General features: G+C 42.1%; 1 protein-coding gene across 4 annotated transcripts in view; it reads right to left on the bottom strand.

Moving 5' to 3' along the window:
* bicdl1 (BICD family like cargo adaptor 1) overlaps window positions 1-19,010 on the bottom strand; it is a 28,070-nt gene extending 9,060 nt beyond the window's left edge. For 3 of the 4 annotated variants that reach the window (XR_002426838.2, XM_012849244.3, XM_021308867.2), the window contains exons 1-5: window positions 18,164-19,010; window positions 15,868-16,083; window positions 3,627-3,743; window positions 1,407-1,418; window positions 236-382 (exon numbers count right to left, since the gene is read on the bottom strand). Coding sequence is in view for 3 of the 4 variants with exons in the window: in XM_012849244.3 (XP_012704698.2) it covers window positions 236-382; window positions 1,407-1,418; window positions 3,627-3,743; window positions 15,868-16,083; window positions 18,164-18,556 (885 nt within the window). In the remaining variant the exon portion in view is untranslated. The remainder of the gene's footprint in view (window positions 1-235; window positions 383-1,406; window positions 1,419-3,626; window positions 3,744-15,867; window positions 16,084-18,163) is intronic. The other variant, XM_012849253.3, reaches the window with a different exon arrangement.
* Window positions 19,011-19,942: the final 932 nt, after the last annotated feature.

Raw genomic sequence — 19,942 nt, 5'->3', positions numbered from 1 at the left:
TCCATAACTTAATTATATTGAGACCTGACACTTTGCACAAACTTGATGTATTTCCCAACAAAAGCACTGAAAAGGTCAACATGGAGCTTCAGTAAACAGGAAAAACATCTGTCAAAGCCTCTAACAACACAGAAGTCGTAAAGGTTGTGAAAAACACGTCCTGTCAGAATCCAAACTTTTGGTTGCAGCTGTTGACGACCTGAAAGCTACAAAGAGAGCCTCAGTGTGGATTTACCTGAAGGTCCTTCTCGTGACACTGCTTCTCGAGCACCAGCGTCCTCTCTCGGAGGTCATCCATGGTGTTCTGCAGCAGCTCGTTCTCCTCGATCATGGCGTGCACCCTGCGCTCCAGCTCCATCTTCCTCTCCGACAGCATCTTAATCTAACGTGTCACACACAGCTGGTTAGATGCCGCGCTTTGGAAAAAGTTGAGAGCAGAGACTCGATCGCTCAGGTTTCCCTGCTTGCAGAAAGTCAGATGGCCAGCCGCAGAGCTGAAGAAAGGCTACATTAGCTTGTTTTCTTTTTTCTACTACCTCTGAAGCGAGCTGGGCTGTTACACAAGATTAAAAAGTACTCCCACTGCTCTGAAGAATGTTTGTTGCCTAGCACGAGTGTGGGTGTTGGTTGCCACCCTCATCCTCAGGAATGCTCTGGTATCCTTAAGCATCTACACAAGGCTTGATATCAGCATGTTCATTACCCTGCCAGTTTAGCGGCCTTCTACCGAAGGCTTCCATGATACCGACACTTTAAACTGTTTCCCCCTGCATCTGGCTGAGCAGCTTTCCCATTAAACACACATCAAATCTTCTTGCCAGTCTTGCCTTTTTTTATTTTTTTTATCCCTGACCTACATCTGGTAACCTACTTCACAACAACGGGAGCTTAAGCGGGGATCGGTTGTGTTTCTCCGCCCGTAGAAGTTCAGCGCCGTCATGTTCTGAGTTTTCCTTTGAAATTTCTGTTTTCACGCAAGGAGACTGAAAGGACAGCAGTCATCAGCACATGCCATGTGAAGGCATAGCGCTGCAAAAAAGCGGGAGCACCCAGACATTGCAGCATCTCAGCTAAATATAGAGCAGTAGCCCTTTCTCCCAATTATAGCTCAGGCTCTGCAGTCTGGGTGTTTTCTCGCTGCTCCGAAGAGCAGCTACAGAGAACCTGAACTCACAGAGCTCCTCATCATCATCAACACATATACGGCCACGAGGACACACCCCATGCTTCTTTTAACATGTCGGCCATGCTCGGTATCGGTTAAGGATGCAAATCAACGAGAAAACCTAGCAAAAAATATAAAGGTCATTGCCAGTCATCACTGCAGAGAGCGTACTTTGTAAAGAGAACACTGTAATAGTTAGGCAGACGCCACATGCAGCATGCAGTCTGACGGAGCCACTCACTTCTAGCCCTTGCTGCTCCAGCCGAGAGAAAAGGTAGGGAAAGTAAGGACAAGAGGCAGAGATATTAGGATAAAAGAAGACTTCAGTGATAATCTCTTCCTTGTCTTGACAGAACAGACACTTGTTGCCGTAAGCATCAGATAAAAAGGGAACAACCATCCCCTGAGAATTCAGTTATGACCGGAAACATAAAAGCACAGAGCAGTTATGATCCAAGCAGTATGTACAAAAGCATGGCACAAACAATATCTGTAATGTTAAATCAATGAGAAGACAGTCTACGCATGTAAATAAAAAAAAAAAACCCTGATTGCAGTAAACAGCAGGCTGAGAATTATATCAAGAAAGTTTCTTGTTAAGAAAAACCTTCTTCAAACTTGCGTCATATATATTAAGAACTGCTGAGAAAGAAATTAGCTGCTGACCAGAATCAAATTATTTTACACCACAAGCTCAAAGATTCCTAACACTAAAAGTAGCTCTTAATGAAACCATTTCAGGAAAAACCTTTGAATTTCCGGATTTTTCTTAGAATTTTACCTCGGTAAGATAAACATTATTCACAAAGCATTTTTAGGTCTTAACAGAGCTCCTGACGTGACAAAATATTTGGAGTAGTGAGGACTTTTAGCGAGCCTAAGAGTGTCTTAAGCAAATAACATGGTGGAAACAGAGAGAGCTGATTGGCTGATCCATCTCCTAAACAGTGGAGGAAATGAGCACATAAACTTCTTCCACAATCATACGATTATCAATATGGAGATAAGAAAAACTTTATCATCCCCATAGAGGGAAGTAAATATTTTCTGGGCCCAATGGGTTAGCGGTAGCTTACCTTACGTAATTTTGAAGATAAATAAATCACGAGTAGAAAGTGCAGAAATGTACAAAAATATATATTAAAGAAGTGAGAAAGTATTTTCTGTATTGAAATCATATATGATCATTTTAGTGGCCTAAACAGTCATCTAGAAGTTTACTTGTGTGATGCCATCTCCTCGCTTTGATTGCTGCACCGAGCGCTTCTTCTCACGTTCCAGGCTGGTGCGTAAAAGCACCAAGACGTGCAGAGAAAAAAGCGCATTGATCTGCAGCAGTACGCTTTAAACTCTGTGTATCCGTGCCGTGATCTAGGGACCAGTTTACCTTCGGTTTTTCCACTTTTGTTCTCTACACTGCAAAAATGGAACTAAAAGTAAGTAAAATTTTCTTGATATTAGTGTATTTTTCCTTGATTTCAGCAGGTAAATAAGACTATTTGCCAATGGAATAAGATTTTTGCTGTTAAAATAATAACAATTAATCTCCATCATCTTATTTCAAGTGTAGAATAACTAATAATCTTATTTTAGGAGTAAAAATACTCATTCCATTGGCAAATAGTCTTATTTACCTGCTCATATCAAGGAAAATACACTAATTTCAAGAAAATTGTACTTACTTTTATTTCCCTTTTTGCGTTGTATTTCGTGTCGGTCATTTTGCCAAATAAGCCTGCTTTATACAATCCCAGTAAATTGCTGACAGGTGAGAACAAATAGATGAGGTAGTAAAATGACTGGCGAGTCATAACAATAAGCAAATCAAAATAACAAGGAGGATGTTAATAAGGTACGTTTTGATTGCATGTGACAATCAATAGATTTAGCTAGTTTTCATCATCACGACACACATTTCTTAATCCAGTCTAATTTCTCTCCTAGGATCACTAGAAGTGCATTTATGTTGTTTTGTACTATCAACCAATCACAACTCTTAAAAGACAGCGTCACACCAACCAATGGGGGCAACCACACCTCCTCACTAAATAAAAAATGTCTGATACTTCCTTACTCAGTCACTCTCAGCAGCTTTCTGTATCACTTCAAAGCTAAGACCCCTACGGTGGAAATTTTAGTCCTAGCCGCTAAGATAGGAGCTCTCTGAGAGGACTCTGAGAATCTTTGTGAATACGAGCACAAATTTATTTTCTGATCATTGAAAGCACCACATGTGAGCACCAACACACACACCCTTTGTGTGGAAGCTGTTACTGAGTGAAGAACACTCAGTTAGCTTTATCCCTGAGGTTTGCTTGCTCTGGAGTTACACTCTGTCTGTCATGGAACATCCTGGGTCAGGAAATAATGGCAGTCTTTTGGAAATCCCAGAATTAAGCAAAGGGCCTTCTAAGGCTGGTTACAAAAAAAGCACGGAGAAAATATTCTGTTGTTGGCTAACCTCGGCCTGCAGAGTCTCTAGTCGTGTCATGTGCTGCCGCGTAGACGTGCTCTTCTCCCTGAAGTCGTCCCGTAATGAATGGACCTGAGTGGACAGCTGCCTCTCCACCTCTGCAGCCTGGATGAGGACAGGAAGACACAGCATGGCAGATACTCGCTTTACCTCTGAATAAGAACCTTACCAATCAAAGCTTTGCAAAGTGATCGCAGATTCATTTAAACCGTGCTTTGGGGCTGATCCAGGCGCCAGGAACACACCTCAGCATTACCTCCTTAGACCAGACCAGAACTTTGTCTGTGTGGTGGCTGTCGGGGGTCTGGCAGCAAGTACAACACACACACACATTCATGTTACACAGATTTGTTCATAGCGATTGTCGCCGTTTGTTCCTGAAAGCGGTGCATTTGAGAGCTGGATCCCTAACAGCGTGTGTCACGGCTCTTATTAAAACCATCGAACAGAAGAGCGATCGTGCAGCAGCAGAATCTCTGTGTCACCACAGCTTATAGGCCAGGTGGGATCAGGCCACGCAGCACTGCACGCAGGAAGTGATTGCTTGCTTTGCCGTAAGTGCCATGGCAACTGTGTTTCCTGAAAACAGCCCATCTTAATAGCCATCATGGCTCAGTTTATACATATGTAAAATGCTTCTTTTTTCTTAGATATGTCCTCTTCTTGCCTCAACATGAGACATACCCTCTAGGTGGCACTACAAACTGCTGCAGCTTTCTGAGATGTTCAAGGCTCAACAGCTGGCCACGTGGACCCATTAACTTACTTTACTTTGGTTCTTTCCTTAGGTGACCCTGGTTCAGGTCTGTAAGCATCCTAAGGGATTCACTGCCATCTGAACGCAGCCAAAATAGCTGCATGAGTGTCTTACTCTGAGCAGTAATGGTGCACAGTGGAAGGATTCAGACTACTGGCAGGTTTAGCTTGTTCGGGGCTGCTGACAGCTGGAGTCATTGGGAGAGAGGGGGGATAAAGCATTGATCCGTCCACCACAAAGACAGGCAACCAGGCACATTCCCACTCACACCTACGACCCAGTCAGTAGATAACCTACGGAGGATGGGGAGCAGCTGACGTAAATGAGGATGAACAAGCAGAATAACCCTTTAGTGAGGCCAAAGCTGAGGAGCACAAACAAGTCAGTTCTTTATAAGGGCAAACATTGATTTTAATTGTTGAAATATCCCAAAACTGTTTAAATCTATTAGTCAGAGTCTGTCCAGCTTATGCTAGACAGATTGTAATATTTGTTTTTTGTGTTTTCTACTTTGTCATAAATTGTTTGATTCAAGGTAGAATCAATCCACCCAGAAGCAAACTTACACACACACACACACACACACACACACACACACACACACACACACACACACACACACACACACACACACACACACACGCTTTGTGCAGCGCCACTGCACTGGCAAAACTTGTGAGATTTAGGGTGATACAAGTGGATTTTACTTGTTTTAAAGGGAGCAAATATTCACTGAAACCAAACGAATCAAACGAAAGTTTTCAAACAGAAAAACAAAACAGATTCAGCCAAGTCGCGTTTGTGAAGAGCATCACTGTCATCGTCAAATATGTATAGTTGAAGCCCTTGTGAATCAAATGCAACTCAAATGTTGTTGTTGAATATGCCAAAAGACACTAAATTCTGGATCAATGTTTATTAAAGGCCGATGGATTCTTCTGCCTCTTGTGATGCCATCAACCCAACAGGACACAGAGCAGAGTTAGCCTTTTTGTTGTGTGCTTTTCTAATATTTACATTTAGTGAAATCTAGAAGAAATCCACTCTTCATTACCTAGCTGTGTTTTGATTGTTAGTGTAAAATGTTAGCTGTGAATAATGCCACATTTAGTATCTTTAAAATTCAGTTTCCTTTGTTAAAAAGAGAGGATTTGCATGTCTTTCACTATGTACTGTAACAATTCTTAAACTATTAAAGAGATCTGGAAAAGTTGTGTATTGTGAGGTGTTGAATGTTAGTAAAGGCTTTAGAGCAGAAGGTCAGTCTGAGCACCTGTGACCCCTAAAGTTTCTGCAGAAGCATCTGTCAGCCGTCAGGAGCTGCTCTCACCACATGAACAGAAATAAGGGGAAAGAAGTGTAAGAAAGGAACACATTTTCTTCTCTCATGAAAACTGTTAATAACATATGATCAGCACATCAGTTTCCGTCCTCAGAGTCAAGGTTCTAGCTCCCAGCCTGAGTTTGTGCTTCATTGCTCTGAGTTTTGAGAATTTTTAAGCCCGGCATCCTTCTGTTTTCTTTCTTTCTTTCCCTGTTTGCCCTGTGTTTACTGTTGTGTCGCTTGCTTCGCTGCATGTGTGGCTCAGTGATTAACTGCGCCGATAAAATACATTGGCTCATTACTTTTCTTCATTTTTGCCCGCTTGTCTTCATTGATTTTGTGCGCGAGCGTTTTGCTCGGCTTCCCGCTTCAGTTTATACTGAATCTATCTGGCAGAGGCGTCTTTTAAAGTGACCAGTTTAAAAAAATAAATAAAGTTATTGACTGTTGATAGGTGTCAAACCGCTTCAGCTCCACTCACATGCCTGCGAGTTCATTGCTAACCCAGATTCTGCGCACATACCCAGGCCAGATGCGATAACCCAGCTCAGACCACGCAGGAGAAGAATCTGCTGTTTGTGCCGTCGTGAGCTCACGGCTGTAATCCACTCTCCACATTCCGAGGGACAGATGTGCACTTTGGATCATGCTGTGCAGCTAGTAGAGGCCAGGGCAGCGGCAGGTCAGGCCACCTCAGCGACATGACATCTGACCCACTGGCCCAATAAACGCGCTGATTAGAGATTGTACAGAAAAGTTGAGCTCAGACTGCGCGTAGTCTTTTAATCTGCGGATAAATTCCTCAGATTCCAGATTATCAGTGGAAGAGGCCAAGCGGAGACAAAAACAGGCTGCTGGGAAGGAATCCAAAGACTCCCTGCTCTGACATTAGCAGAGCAAACGGTGTCGATTCCCGCCGAGGCTGCCGGACCTGACTCATGCATCAAGGGTCTGGGGTTGACGCACCCTCGCATTCAAGCGTTCCGCATCGCAGTGGCATTCAGTAAAGCACATTCCCATGGTAACGCCACAATCTGCATGTCACTCTGGTTGTCATAGTAACCAGAAAGCAGCCTGGATCGGCGGGGCTCTGACTAGCTGGGGTCCGTGTTTCTGGTGTCTTCCCCGCGTCACAATCGGACAGTCGTTGCCTGGCCTGCACCTGTGGGCCGTGGGCCTGAGAGTCCCACGCCTCAGAGCGACGCCGTGCACTGATGGGAAAGATTCCCTCTGACAGCAGGCTGCGGAAGGAGCACTGATGAAGTCCTGTTTGACTTTTATTTGGACACATTGTGATATTGAGACTCTAGACAACAAATAGTGTCAAAGTTTGACATTTTTTACTCCAGAGAGAATCACAGTCATGTCTGTGCAAGGCCTCATTACTGGAGTCAAGGTACCCACTTACACTCCTGGTGGTGTTGCTGTAGGACTAGTAGTGGCTGGTTTATAGTTTCATTTCTTGATTTAGCTAAACATTCAGACAGAGAAAGGGGAAAGACATGCAGCAAAGGTCTGGTAGGGAATCCAGTCCCACATGGCTTGGGTCGAGGACTGATCCCCTGATATATGGGAAGACAACACTACCGCCATGCACCACTTAATTACTTCTTTATTTCTCAATTTGGAAAATGTCACATCTGTGGACATGTCCATATAAAACTTGGACATGTCTTTAGATGACTACTGGTAGTGCTGTTTATGGCTCTACTTTTAATCAGACAAACTTTAATTGTGACTTCAGTGGGTGTGTGTTAAGCATGGAGCCAAAGTGAAACAGGGTTATTCCTGCGTTCATGGGATTGTTTTCTATCTGTTATCAACTGACAGGGAATCAAGACAAATGTGGCATCTGATTTTGAAGAGACAACTGAAAACTCAGCATGTTAGCCCCTTTCACACCGTAAACGAAAAGCCAATGGAGGAAACTCCCTTTCTCATGCTGTGCTTGGCAAACACAGACTACCTGAGTATAATTGTTGACTTCTGAAAAAGAATACTGTCAAATAGACAATATATCATCTCTCGACAGTTTGGAAGAAAAGGTTATGGCAAAGAAAGAGCTGATTAAACTGTGTTGTTTAACTCCAATGTTCATCTGTAGAGTTGATGAGCAGCTAAATATCTTACCAAAAGTAATCAGGGGTCATTTCTTCAGGTCACCCAGCCAAACTTTGAAAGAAGGTGCAGCAATGAATATACTGTTCAATTTAAAGTGTAAACGTTTATATTCCCAGATGCATGAAACTGATACAGAACCAGAGAACTTCAGTGCTGCATCCTAGGTGAACAAAGTAGCATTACCACAGAATCTATAAGGATCACTGCTCGCAACAAACTCAATAAATGTTTGTAACACCACTGATTTTTGTTTTTTTCATCCATGTAAATGTTCTGTTGGTGTTTTTTATGCGTAATTATACTAACAAGTTGTTTGCATTTCTTAAAATCATCCTGCCCAGTTGCACACGTCTTTAATTTAAATATGCTATGTTAATAACTTTATATAATTTTTTTCTTATGTTGTAAAATTTATCTTACTGTAATGTATCTTATTCTCTTTGAATTGGCATTTACTATGTGAGAGACTACATGTAAGAATGCTTATCCAGAAGTTGTGTGCATGAATAAAATTCATGCCCAGCATCATGGGTCATATTTATATGGTGTATGCCAAGGTTTTAAAAAGTTACACTTTAAGAACATTTGTCATCATAACATCCCTATGGTTTAAAGTCCCAGAAGCAAGAAGTACGGTAGTGTTGCTCCTCCTACAGGTGTTGCACTGATTGTCAGCAAGCTCAGAGAAGATGCTTTTCCTTGGTTCCAAGAAACAAAAGTAGTTGTTTGGAAATATTTCTTGACCTAAAACACACGACTGACAGTCATGTTGTGATGAGAGCGCCGTCCATCTGTGGTATGCTGATGACGCTGCTTTAAAACTTAAACGGCTGGCAAGCTTAAAGTGGCACGTCTGATAAGTAACTGACTGCAGGCTGGCAACAGGAGCAGATTGGCTGACTAATTAATCAGCGACTATAAGCTTGTTGCACTCACGTTACACAATGAATGCAACAAACAGGGAAAATATTCCCAACCACAAGCCAATTTACTTGAAAACTACTACCAGATGTACTGGGTGTTTATTCTATATTTTGCTTAAGTTTCTCTAACTATATCAACATTAGAATAATTGTTAGATACAATTATTACAGTAACAATAATCACAACATTTCTTTTAATTATTATTGGATCACCAGGAAAGTTTGTTGATTTTTATTATATATCAAAACAATGATGCTATCTTTTATAGCGGTTGTCTGCATACATCACATTTTGTTTTAAATCTTTCTGTAAATACAGTAAAACCGTAGCACTTTTATTCCCACATGTCAAAGTTTTAATGCTGAGCAAATCTTATAGCCATCTTATGCTCATGTTCAGTTACTCCCAGTGTGTTAAATTGTTGCCCTAAGTAAGCAGAAATTGGATGTATTCCTTCTCTACAGCCACAAATAAACAATGATGAGTCACTGGAGGCTTCTGTCAGCAGTTAATGCAGTCAATTCAGTAAAACTGAGCAGGGCCATAAAACATGCAGGCAGTGCTGCTGGATGCAATGCATGTCCGGCCTTCTTAAAGCGCGAGGGGTGATGTAATTACAGAAAGGTCCCCTTCCTGCTGCTTCACTCTGATCTGATTAGGTGCACTGAGATTGGCCGTCCTGTCACAGAGGCTAGCACATACACATACAATCAGACGTTAAGTGTGTTGAATATAAGGCATGGCTTTAATCACACAGCAATCGGGGTACTGGGTGTATGCCTGTGATTTCTTGTAATTTGCTCTGTCCTAACTTGAACTCCCGTCTCAAAAAGAGAGGAATCTCCAAATGTTTTCTGGGTTAAATAAAGGTTAAAAAGATTAATAAAAAAGACGCCCTTCGACATTCACAGATCGGAGGGAAAAATATGTTGCTACTGTATTTCGTGTCATATTTGATATTCTTTGGATAAATCTATTATACCTGCTTTTATTAATTAATCAGTAAGTTAATCAATGCAGATTGGAAGAATTAAGTGGTCGACAGACTTTAACTGTGGTCATGTGAAAAATCTTTTACACCCTATGAAAACCTTACATATGTGGAGTTGTGGACACATGGATGCCGTTATGAGTTTTAGCGCTACTTGGGAATGCTAGTGACACAAGTAAAAATCATAACCAAAGAGGAGGCCATTTAAAACGTTTAGAAAAATCTAATTCAAAAATGTAATGCCTGGCGTGGCATACTTTGGGACACCCCGCTTAAAATGACTAAAATCCCACACGTGCTTATTCCATCAGGATCAACATCCTTACCCAATATATTGAAGGAGTCCCTTGTTTAAGCTTTAGACCTTTCCTTTGGTGTGCTCCAGACTGTTTTTCAAAAACCAACCAGCCCAAAGTATGGAAAATATTCTACAACTTAAAGAGACTGAGAACAAATTTCCAACATGCACAGACCTGGCCTTCCAAGCAAGTTCACCCCGAGAGCAAGATTTTAGAATAAGTGTCCAAAAACCCTAACAGGCCATCCCTGGACCTACTGGGCTCTGTTGAGGTGAATGTGTAGGTCTCCACAGTCAGACAAATGCAGAAGTTCAACTTTTCATGGGAGAAACCTTTGCTTTGTATGAGCAACAGGAAGGCCAGACAAGAGTTCACCATTAAGAACCTGGATAAACACCAGGACTTCTTTGGACACCAATATTTAAGCATTTGGACACCAGAACAGAGGACGTGTGAGGCAGGAAATGTGAGACCATTTAATAAATTTGAAGATCACGCAGAACTGCACCCTGCAACATGACAATAACCTAAAACATACCAATAACTCCACCAAGGACTGGCTGACAATCAAAAAATGGAAAGGCCTGGGCCCAGTCAAAGATCCAAATCAGTTTGAGTTAAAACTGAGGCTCAGTTCTCTGGCCTGGAAAAGGCGTTGTTCTAAATACCCTTTTCTATATTTATTCCTTTCTTTTATGATCTGATTCCATTCTTTTTTATTCAGGCAACTGGTGCACATACTTGGTTTTAGTCAGTAGCACAGCATGCAGCAGCTGTATGTCTTTTTGCTTTAACGCTCAATTCAACGAGTTTTATTCAAAAAACATCAATACACAACAGAAGCCATCTGAGGACACCATGCAGAGACAGGTGGTGAGTCAAGTTCTCATCCTGCTCACTTCTCTTCATGCATTTTACTAAGAATGCCAGACAGGGATACAAGAGAGCAGACGGGAACAGTTTTATAACGATCAAATAGTCAACTATGAGAAACAGTAAGGGCAGATAAAAATAGCAGGAGGTCTCTGGTGCCTTCACAACTGCAAGGTCCCCTCAGGGTAGCCTGGCACTCCTTGTATTTAGGCTGAGTGTGTAACCAGTTACTATTACTTAGTCACAGCCCGTTGCTTAGTATTGAGCCTGGACAAAGAGGGAGAGGAGAATGAAAGCATGAGCAGTGGTGCTGACCTTATTTTCTCTATTACCCCGCAGGTTTCCCCTCATCTGCCCAGCTCACTGAATCATAGGATCTGAATCGATGCATTCAATTAGGTGGCACCAATTTCACAGAGTTACAGAGACCACAAAATGTACCATCACCCCACCAATCACAACACTCTCCAGGAAAATCGTTCTAGATCCCAACAACCAGCTTTCAACTAAATGAAACATTTAATTATGCTAAGTGCTTGCTTTTGCAGCAATCCAGAGCTCAAAAAAAGCCCCCAGCAGAGTCGTACGAGGTGACGGCGTTGTGGTTACTGGTCGGGGGAGGGTCCAACTCAATCGGATCAAGATGTGACGGGAAGACACTCTGCACATCAGCAGACCGAGGGTTAAACATCCTCCTCATGGAGCCGTTCCCACACGGAGCTGCAGGTGCCTGGCAGCAGATCGCTTCTTCTCCCAGGAGAACACCACACACACACACACACACACACACACACACACACACACACACACACACACACTGGTGTGCGGGCGCACACATTTTTATCTGAGGAATCACAGCTGACAAGGTTATCTAAGCACCACTGTGTAGAGCTCTGGGGCATTTTTTACATGTAGCCCCTCATGCAATGTCAAACTACAAAGTAAAAGTCAGGGTTGAAACGAATCTGTGCATAGTGTGTTTTTCATTTCCTTTACTATTGATGCGATGTATTTCCCAGACAATGTGAGCAGCGTTCCTGTACCTAGGGAACGAGCGGATCCTCGCGACATTAAGCACGTCTGTCTCAATTAGCAGCAACAATTAGTAGTGTAGTCGTAGCTATCAGGGATGAGTGTGAACATGCAAGTGTCAGAATTCAACTGGATAAAAGCAGCTGAGTAGAGCTAATATAATCGAGAGACATAACTTTTGTCATAGTTGATGACAAACGAGAAGTATTAAGTTTGTGGTCTTTTAATGACTTGTTCTCTTTGTGGATCTATCTCATGAAGATGGCATTTTGTTTTTCATGGTTCAAAATCATTTACATTTTGTCATAGTGCAACCGGAAAACAAAAAAACAAAACAAATGTGTGTATATATATATATATATATATATATATATATATATATATATATATATATATATATATATATATATATATATATAAATATAAATATATAAAACCCTAACCCTAATATATACTTTGCAGAACCTTTTTTTACTGCAATTACAGCAGCAACATTTTTGCAGATCTAAAGAGTGAAACTTTTGATAATTCTCTGCAAAATAGCTCAGGCTAAATCAGATTGGATCAAGATTTTCCAGGAATGTCACAATTCTTGTTACAGATTTTTAGCTGGCTTCAGGTCTGACCTATATTACTGGGTGTTGATCCATACACCATTTCATTGTAGCTACGGCTGTATGTTTAGGGTTGCTGACCTGCAGGAAAGTGAGCCTCTGCCCCAGTCTAAGGGGGTTTGTAGCCTCAAGTTTTCTTTCAGGATTGCCCTTACTTAGCTCCGTCCCTTTTCCCACAAACTGTGACCAGCCTTCATCCCTGCTGAGGAAAAGCATCCCCCAGCATGATGCTGCTACCACCATGTCTCATTGTGGTTGTGGTCAGTTGAGAGTGATTTGCATTACTGCCAGATATAAAGGTTTGGAAGAAGACCAGTACACATTTTTCCAAGTTTGCAAAAGTGTCTCTGACTTCTTAGAGCTTTCCTACAACAATGGGTTTCTTTTTGCCACTCATGCCTGCTGTGGAGCATGCAACCCACAGTTTTACTTTGAACATATTCTCCCACCTGAGCTGTGGATTTCAGCTGCTCCTCCAGAGTTACCACAGGCTGCGGGGTCTACTTCTATGATTAACGCGCTCCATGCCTGACCTCTAAGCTTAGTTGGGCAGCCATGTCTTGTATATATGTACCAAACATTTTCAGTACAAACCAACTGGTTCTGCATGCATGTGTACCAGAACCTAACAAACACAGTTGTTTAAATTGTGACAAACTAAGGTGCACCAAAACCAAGCAGAGAAGACTCAGACCTGTCACTAAAGTCTGCTATTTGGGAGTATTAAGGTTTCTCATTAAGCTGCTACAACGATGGAGAACGTAAGGTGGACCAAACAAAAGCTTTATTTCTGTATTTTTCAACAAAGAGGTTTGTAGCTCTTAACTACTTAATTACTCATCTGAAATGATGTCAAGCAGAACATAAATAATACAGATGCAGAGAAAAATTAAATTCAAACCCAGCTGCCTGCAGTATTCAACCTGCCCCAAATGCTGTGGGAGTCTTTAGAGCAGAAGACATACAGACTGGGAGTTTATTTCCCTAACAGGTGCATGGTGCATTCAAGTACAGCTTGTGCACTGGATTGTGTGTACATCAGAATTACTCCAAAACAAATAAAATCTTTTTATTACTGATGTGTAATTGCTTTTATAAATTGACTAAATTAAACCAAATCTGCAGGCTGGTCTATAATGGACACTTTTTGCAATGGTAGAACAGACTGATGAAATCTAATTAGAAAAGTTTAACGTTCTGTTTTCACTACTGAATAAAGTAAAAACAAGATAGTATTTTTTGTTTGTTTGTTTCTCTTGTAGCTCTGAGTGATACGGACCAAAAATAATATCTCAATATGTTTAGGCTAAGTGCCGATATACAATATTTATCTCAATATATTTTTCTTTTCATAAAGTAATTATTAAAAGTCTTCCCTGAATCAAAGCTTTATCCCAAATGTCTCACTGGCGCTTTTTTTTGGCAAACAGCTGTAGATAAATTAGTGGAAACAACTGAAAAATAATGTGCTGGAATACACAAAAGTATACCATAAACCATCTCGATATAAACGATATTTTTAAAATCTCGATATGTTGCCCGGCGCTATGCTCTTGACTAAAATGTTACGTCCACCAGGCTCATTTGATGGGGTAACATTAAAGGAGACCACACAAGGACTTCCTGGTTAAATTAAAGGTGAATTTATTAAATTATACTAAAGAAATAAAACCTGAAGAGGGAATACCTGAAATAAGAAACCAAAATGGATTAATGCAAAACCCATAACTAACCAGAAATAAGTAAATGCAAAACAAACCTAACAAAACCCAACCATAAGATAAGCTACAAACCAAATGGTGTTCTGAGGAGGGAGAGCAGGAAGAGAGCCTCCTCTCTGCTGCATGCAGAGCAGCTTTAAAGCAGCAGAGCACCAATCAGGGCAATACATAACATCTGCAGAAGGCCTGTCTCTCGAACCCTACAAGGAAAATAAGGCAGAGACCCACTGCAGCCATAACAATCGAGACGGCACCGAATCGTGACTTTAAAACCGAAGTATGTACCAAACTGTGAGCTTTTGTTACTACATCCCTTCTGTCCATTTTCTTTTGGTGATGGACTGATCAGGCCTCTGTGAGATGTACAAGATGTTTTATAACATAACCCCACTTTAAACTTCTTCAGAACATTCTCCCTGGTCTGTCTTCTGTGTTTCTTGTTTTTGATGCTGTTTGCTCGCTAATGTTCTCTAACAAACCTCCAGAAACAGAACCGCTGGATTTCTAAGGAGATTAAACGACACACAGGTGGACTTTATTAACTAATTTGGTGACTTCTGAAGGCAACTTGTGTATTATTTATGCACTATTACAGATAATTCCCTACAAATGCTTAAAGTTTATGGTTGTAATGTGATTAAAAAGTGAAAATGTTTGAGTTGTATAAAACCATTTGCAAGGCACTAGCTCCAAGATTGAAAACCTATAAAATTGAGATATAATCTATATAATAGGAATGGTATTGCATTCTCCCCAGAGGGAAACAACAATGTCTCATACATGTAATTTCAGGAGCTATTATCTTAAAAAGGGAGCCTTCTGACAGAGGGAAGTGCTCCTTTCCTGCTGTCAGCTGACAACACTGAGAAGTTGCACTGAGCTTCTTAGAGCGGATTAAATAAGAGCAGCTACAAATGTTAGCACTCTCAGCTCTATCAATCGTTCCCTAGCTGCCAGTCTCCGCTTACACTGCAGTCTGTGGAGTATTTCCAGAGACTATATAGCTTCAACTTCTGGCCAAAGTATTTAGATCTGCACAAGCCTTATACTCTTATACTTACTCAAAGTCTCCTCATTTTGTCTCAGCTAGTCACAATTAACTACACGCAAATGTTAACAGGTGGAGGGCTTTTCCATAAGTGTACAGTTCAATCACTGTAAATTATTCAACATGAGACCTGGAAGCCCCGCTTTTATATTTAGGAGTTGGCATAATTTAGGCGAAGTGGGAAAGATAAGCTGACCGGAGGTAGATTCCCCCTGAGGTGTGAGGAAAACTCCCTTGGCTGAGCATCCTGTGTTATTCCAGTCAGGATGACATGAACTCGGCCCCAAGGAAACACACACACACACACACACACACACACACACACACACACACACACACACACACACACACACACACACTGCTTTGACCGATTGGAAGGCCATTTTAGGAAGCATTAGGACCATGTGACCCACAACCCAAAGCCGAAGCTAATTAAATCATCCTTGCAGATTTTCCCAGGAGGCCAAAGGCTGGACCTCTGAAGTACAAGCGTGCACACAAACACACACGGACACGCCTCCTCACCCTAGTGAGTTGCTCCAGCAGCCTGTGGTTCTGTTCGGAGAGTTCGCTGATGGCCTTGGTCTTGTCCCTGTCCACCTCCCTCAGCTGGACCTGGTGGCGCTCCAGCTCACCCTGTAGATGCTGGACGTCTGTCTCCAGCTCGGCCACGCGGCCCTCCCACTCACCCTCTCGACTTTCGAAGCGCCGTCGTAACTCGTGCTTTTCCTGCTCCAAGTGCTAAATGTAGAGGAGGGGACAGGAGTGTGACAAAGGTTACGGTCCTTATTTTTATGCATGCAGGCATCAAATGAATAAGGATGGGGCGAGGTCTTCACTCACATTCTTATGTTTCATAAAAAGTTTATTTTTTATCTGAGAAAATTATGGCAAAAAAGCACTGGAAATAGTTCAGGAAACTGAAGGTAAAGCTGCATCTATTTAGTATGAATGAGGTGCTATTCATTTATGCATTGGATAAATTACATTTAGTGTGAGGCTAACCATCATCATGAAAATGTGTTGTGCTAAAAATGTCACTTTTGCATCAGATGTTTTGTCACAGGAGAGAATATTGCAAGAAGCAAGGAACTGAATAGTTAGATAACACTGTTTTTCAGTCTGGCAGTTGTCTTAACTCTTGTAGAGACAGTTCAGAAAATACAGGACCTTGAAAAATTATTCATACTCCTTGAACTTTTTCACATTCTGTTCACTTACAACCACTGAGCTACACAGCGCCTCAGATACCATTTCTTCCCAGACTGTCCCTCTGATGAACACAATGAACCTCTTACAGTCTGGGTAGTCAGCTACTATGCTGTGAAACAAAATAAGTATATTATACTCTCATAACCTCTCTTTATTTCCTTTCATCCATTGTCTATACCTGCTTATCCTTGCAGGGGCTGGTGCCTAACTCCAGCTGTCACGGAGCGAGAGGCAGGGTACACCTTGAACAGATCACCAGTCACAAGGCAACACAGAGACACTTACAACAAACAACCATGCACACATTCATACCTAATGACAATTTGGAGAGACCAATTGACCCAACAGACATGTTTTTGGACTGTGGGAGGAAGCCAGAGTACCCAGAGAGAACCTTTGAAAGCACAAGGAGAACATGCAAACACCATGCAAGACCCCAAGGTCATGGGATTTCAACCCAGGACCTTCTTGCTGTCAAACAAAGGTGCTGTCAGCTGCACCGCTGTGTAGCCATTTTCTTTACATATTATGCATTCATACTGTTGTATGCCTGATGTATGCAATGCTGTAACCAAACTAAATTTCCTTGATTATGCACCCAGTTATGGCCGAATAAAGATGATTCTGACTTTGCTGTAGTAGTACATTAAAGTCAGATATCTGACTAGAACTCATGTGATGAAGGACAGGGGATTACTACAGCCCCCAAAAAGATGTTAGATGCTGCAAAACACATATGGTTTATATCAAAACATATTTGTGTCTTAGAATAGCCCAAATTTTAAAAATCATAAATTTTTTCCCGCTCCACCTCACAATTTGGGCTACTTTGTGTTGGCCTATCACATAAAGGCCCTATAAACGTTTGAAATGTAAATAAGTTGAAGGAGTATGACAGTGATTTTCAGTGTGATGGTCAATCTCTCCTACAGACAGTTCAGATAGGCTGGATTTTTCTCTCTCAGTGGTTTTTAAAAAGAAGACAGAAGCACTGCACCATTAGAGGTAGCTAGAGTGTGGTTGGCAGTTGCCATCATGGTTAGGTCCAAGGTTAAACAAAAAAATAACAGAACTATTTCTTCTTTGGACAAAAGCCACCATGAAAAGAAATATCACAGTGAATCAAAACAACACCTGGAAACAATGTTGAGAGCTGTTAGGGGGATATCAAGAAGGAACATCAGAGTTTGCGGGCAGCTTATTGCTCTGAGCTCGTGCAAAAGGATGAATATGGATCAAAGGGCTGAACAGATGCTGGGCAGATACTACAGGCCCAGGACATAAACAGGATTAGTCTTTGTGGGTGTTTTTCTGAGCCTGTTGCTTAGCTCATGTGAAGCATTTTGAAAACAAGATGAACTAAAGCCCAGCCCCCACTAAAAATGTGATTTGAGATAAACAGTCCTACATTATTATAGTGTGGATGTGTCATCAGTGTGATCCCAGCTCATTTATAGATGGTGTACAACTTTTTGCCAAAAGCAAATGGCATAACGCTTAAGTTGGTTTAAATCAGGAGAGGACAAACATGACTGTACAAAAATGGGAGATGTTAGGGATAAACCAGACAGAAACAATCCAAACTTCAATATTTAGATTTCTTGTTTACCTCCAACTTCTCACAGAGATCTTTGTGCATTTTCTCATATTGCTTGGTCAGATCTTGGTTTCTCTCAAGCAGCGCTTTACCCAGTTTAGCTGCTAAAACCAAGTCCTTTTCTTTTTGTCGGAAGAGCAACAGCATGTCTGCGTTGTGCCCCACTGCTGGCGCCTCCAGGTCCGCCAGCTCCTCGTCGACTCCCCGCTCCCCGGTGATCATGGCCAGTTCCTCCTCCAAGGCCGTGCCGAGGCCTCCGGAGCCAGCTTGCCGCGGCGGGTGGCCCTGACAGCCGCCGGGCTCCTCAGCGCCGGGGCCGGCCCGCGGCTCCATGCAGTCGCTGTCCAGCTCTAATGGTGCTGAAAGCACGGCAGACGTCTGCAGGTCCAGGCAGAAAGCGGACATCGCCACCCGGCGGAGAAGTCAACAGATGGGAGCCGACTTCACTCTGGCTGAGCCCAGCCTGTTCCGATTCGCTCAGGCTGACCGGACCGGCTCGTAATCACCCATTTATTCATTGTTTCCACTCAGCCCAACGCGGTATTTAGTTAAGTTTGTAGACTTCCCGGTTTCCTCGCGTCCGTCTATCCTCGTTAACCTACCAGCAGTGACTCCAGCTTTGATTGAATCTCAGCAAACACCGAGTCCTCTGCAGCTCACTCGCTGGCTGTTTATGGCTGGACACATGAAAACACTCCTTTATCCCGGTATGAACCGCCTACTTGATCCCTGTGCAGTGGTCGGTCGGCGAGGGTTCATCCCGTCTCGGCTTCCAGGATCCCCCATAATGCTGAACCTGGTAGAGCAGGCACTTGTCAGCCAAACACGATAAGCGCGACCCCGATGCCTCTCAATCCCTTTCCTGTCTTGGGTGCGCGTCCCCGTCGCTGTTGTGACGGAAGCTGAAACCTGTTACAAACCGCCCGCCCATTGGCTGAAAATGATAGCGCCATATTTTGGTGCTGCTCGCACACCTCTGTGACATCCAATAAACGAGCACGTGAGGAGCTAGATTTAGGGGCTGTTGGATGAAGGGATGCACCAAAAACCGGAGCGTAGGAAAATCAAAGCATGTCATATATTTTAAATAATATACTTACACAATAGTAGTACAAGGAAAGCACAGTAATGTTTTCAAATTGCTTCAATATCAAAAGTTGATGCAATGTAAAAACGTGTCAAGTTATTTGATCATTATTACCTACTTAAAGAATTATATTTAAAAAAACATTATATTTAAATGTTTTTAAACAATCACATTAGCCTACTGTGGAAAAGTATTTGCCCACTTCTAGATTTCTTCCGTTTTTGTTTTTTGTCATGCTTCATAATTTCAGCAAAAATATACACAATTTAAAACAATGTCAGACAAAGATAAGCTGAAGAAATACAGAGTGTGTTTTTTAAATGATGATTTTGTGTATTAAAGACATAGCAATCTAAACCAAGTTGGCCTATTCTGAAAAAGCCAGGTTGGCTAAGATAATGAATTAACTGTGATTAACCCCACTTTTTTTTTTATTTAAGTCCACTAGCCCCACTCATGCATGATGACTCCCTGTCCAGGGTCCAATAATCCAAAGACAGTCTGACAGGCAAAAGTACAGGAGGGCTTGACAGAGAGGCAGGAAACAGGCACAGGTCTTTGTCCAGATGTGGAGAACCACTGGAGTATCCGGCAAGGACGAGGCAAACAGCCAGGAATCCAAAAACACAAACAGGGTCATGCACAGAAAGGCAGGCTAGGAACGCTGGATGGTCAACTCAAACAAGTGTTTTCGAGAATCTGGC

The sequence above is a fragment of the Fundulus heteroclitus genome, chromosome 12 (genome assembly GCF_011125445.2).
Source record: "Fundulus heteroclitus isolate FHET01 chromosome 12, MU-UCD_Fhet_4.1, whole genome shotgun sequence".
In the NCBI taxonomy this organism is placed as follows: Eukaryota; Metazoa; Chordata; class Actinopteri; order Cyprinodontiformes; family Fundulidae; genus Fundulus; species Fundulus heteroclitus.
Note: the sequence above shows the minus strand (reverse complement) of the source record. Positions and strands in the feature narration are given on the sequence as shown.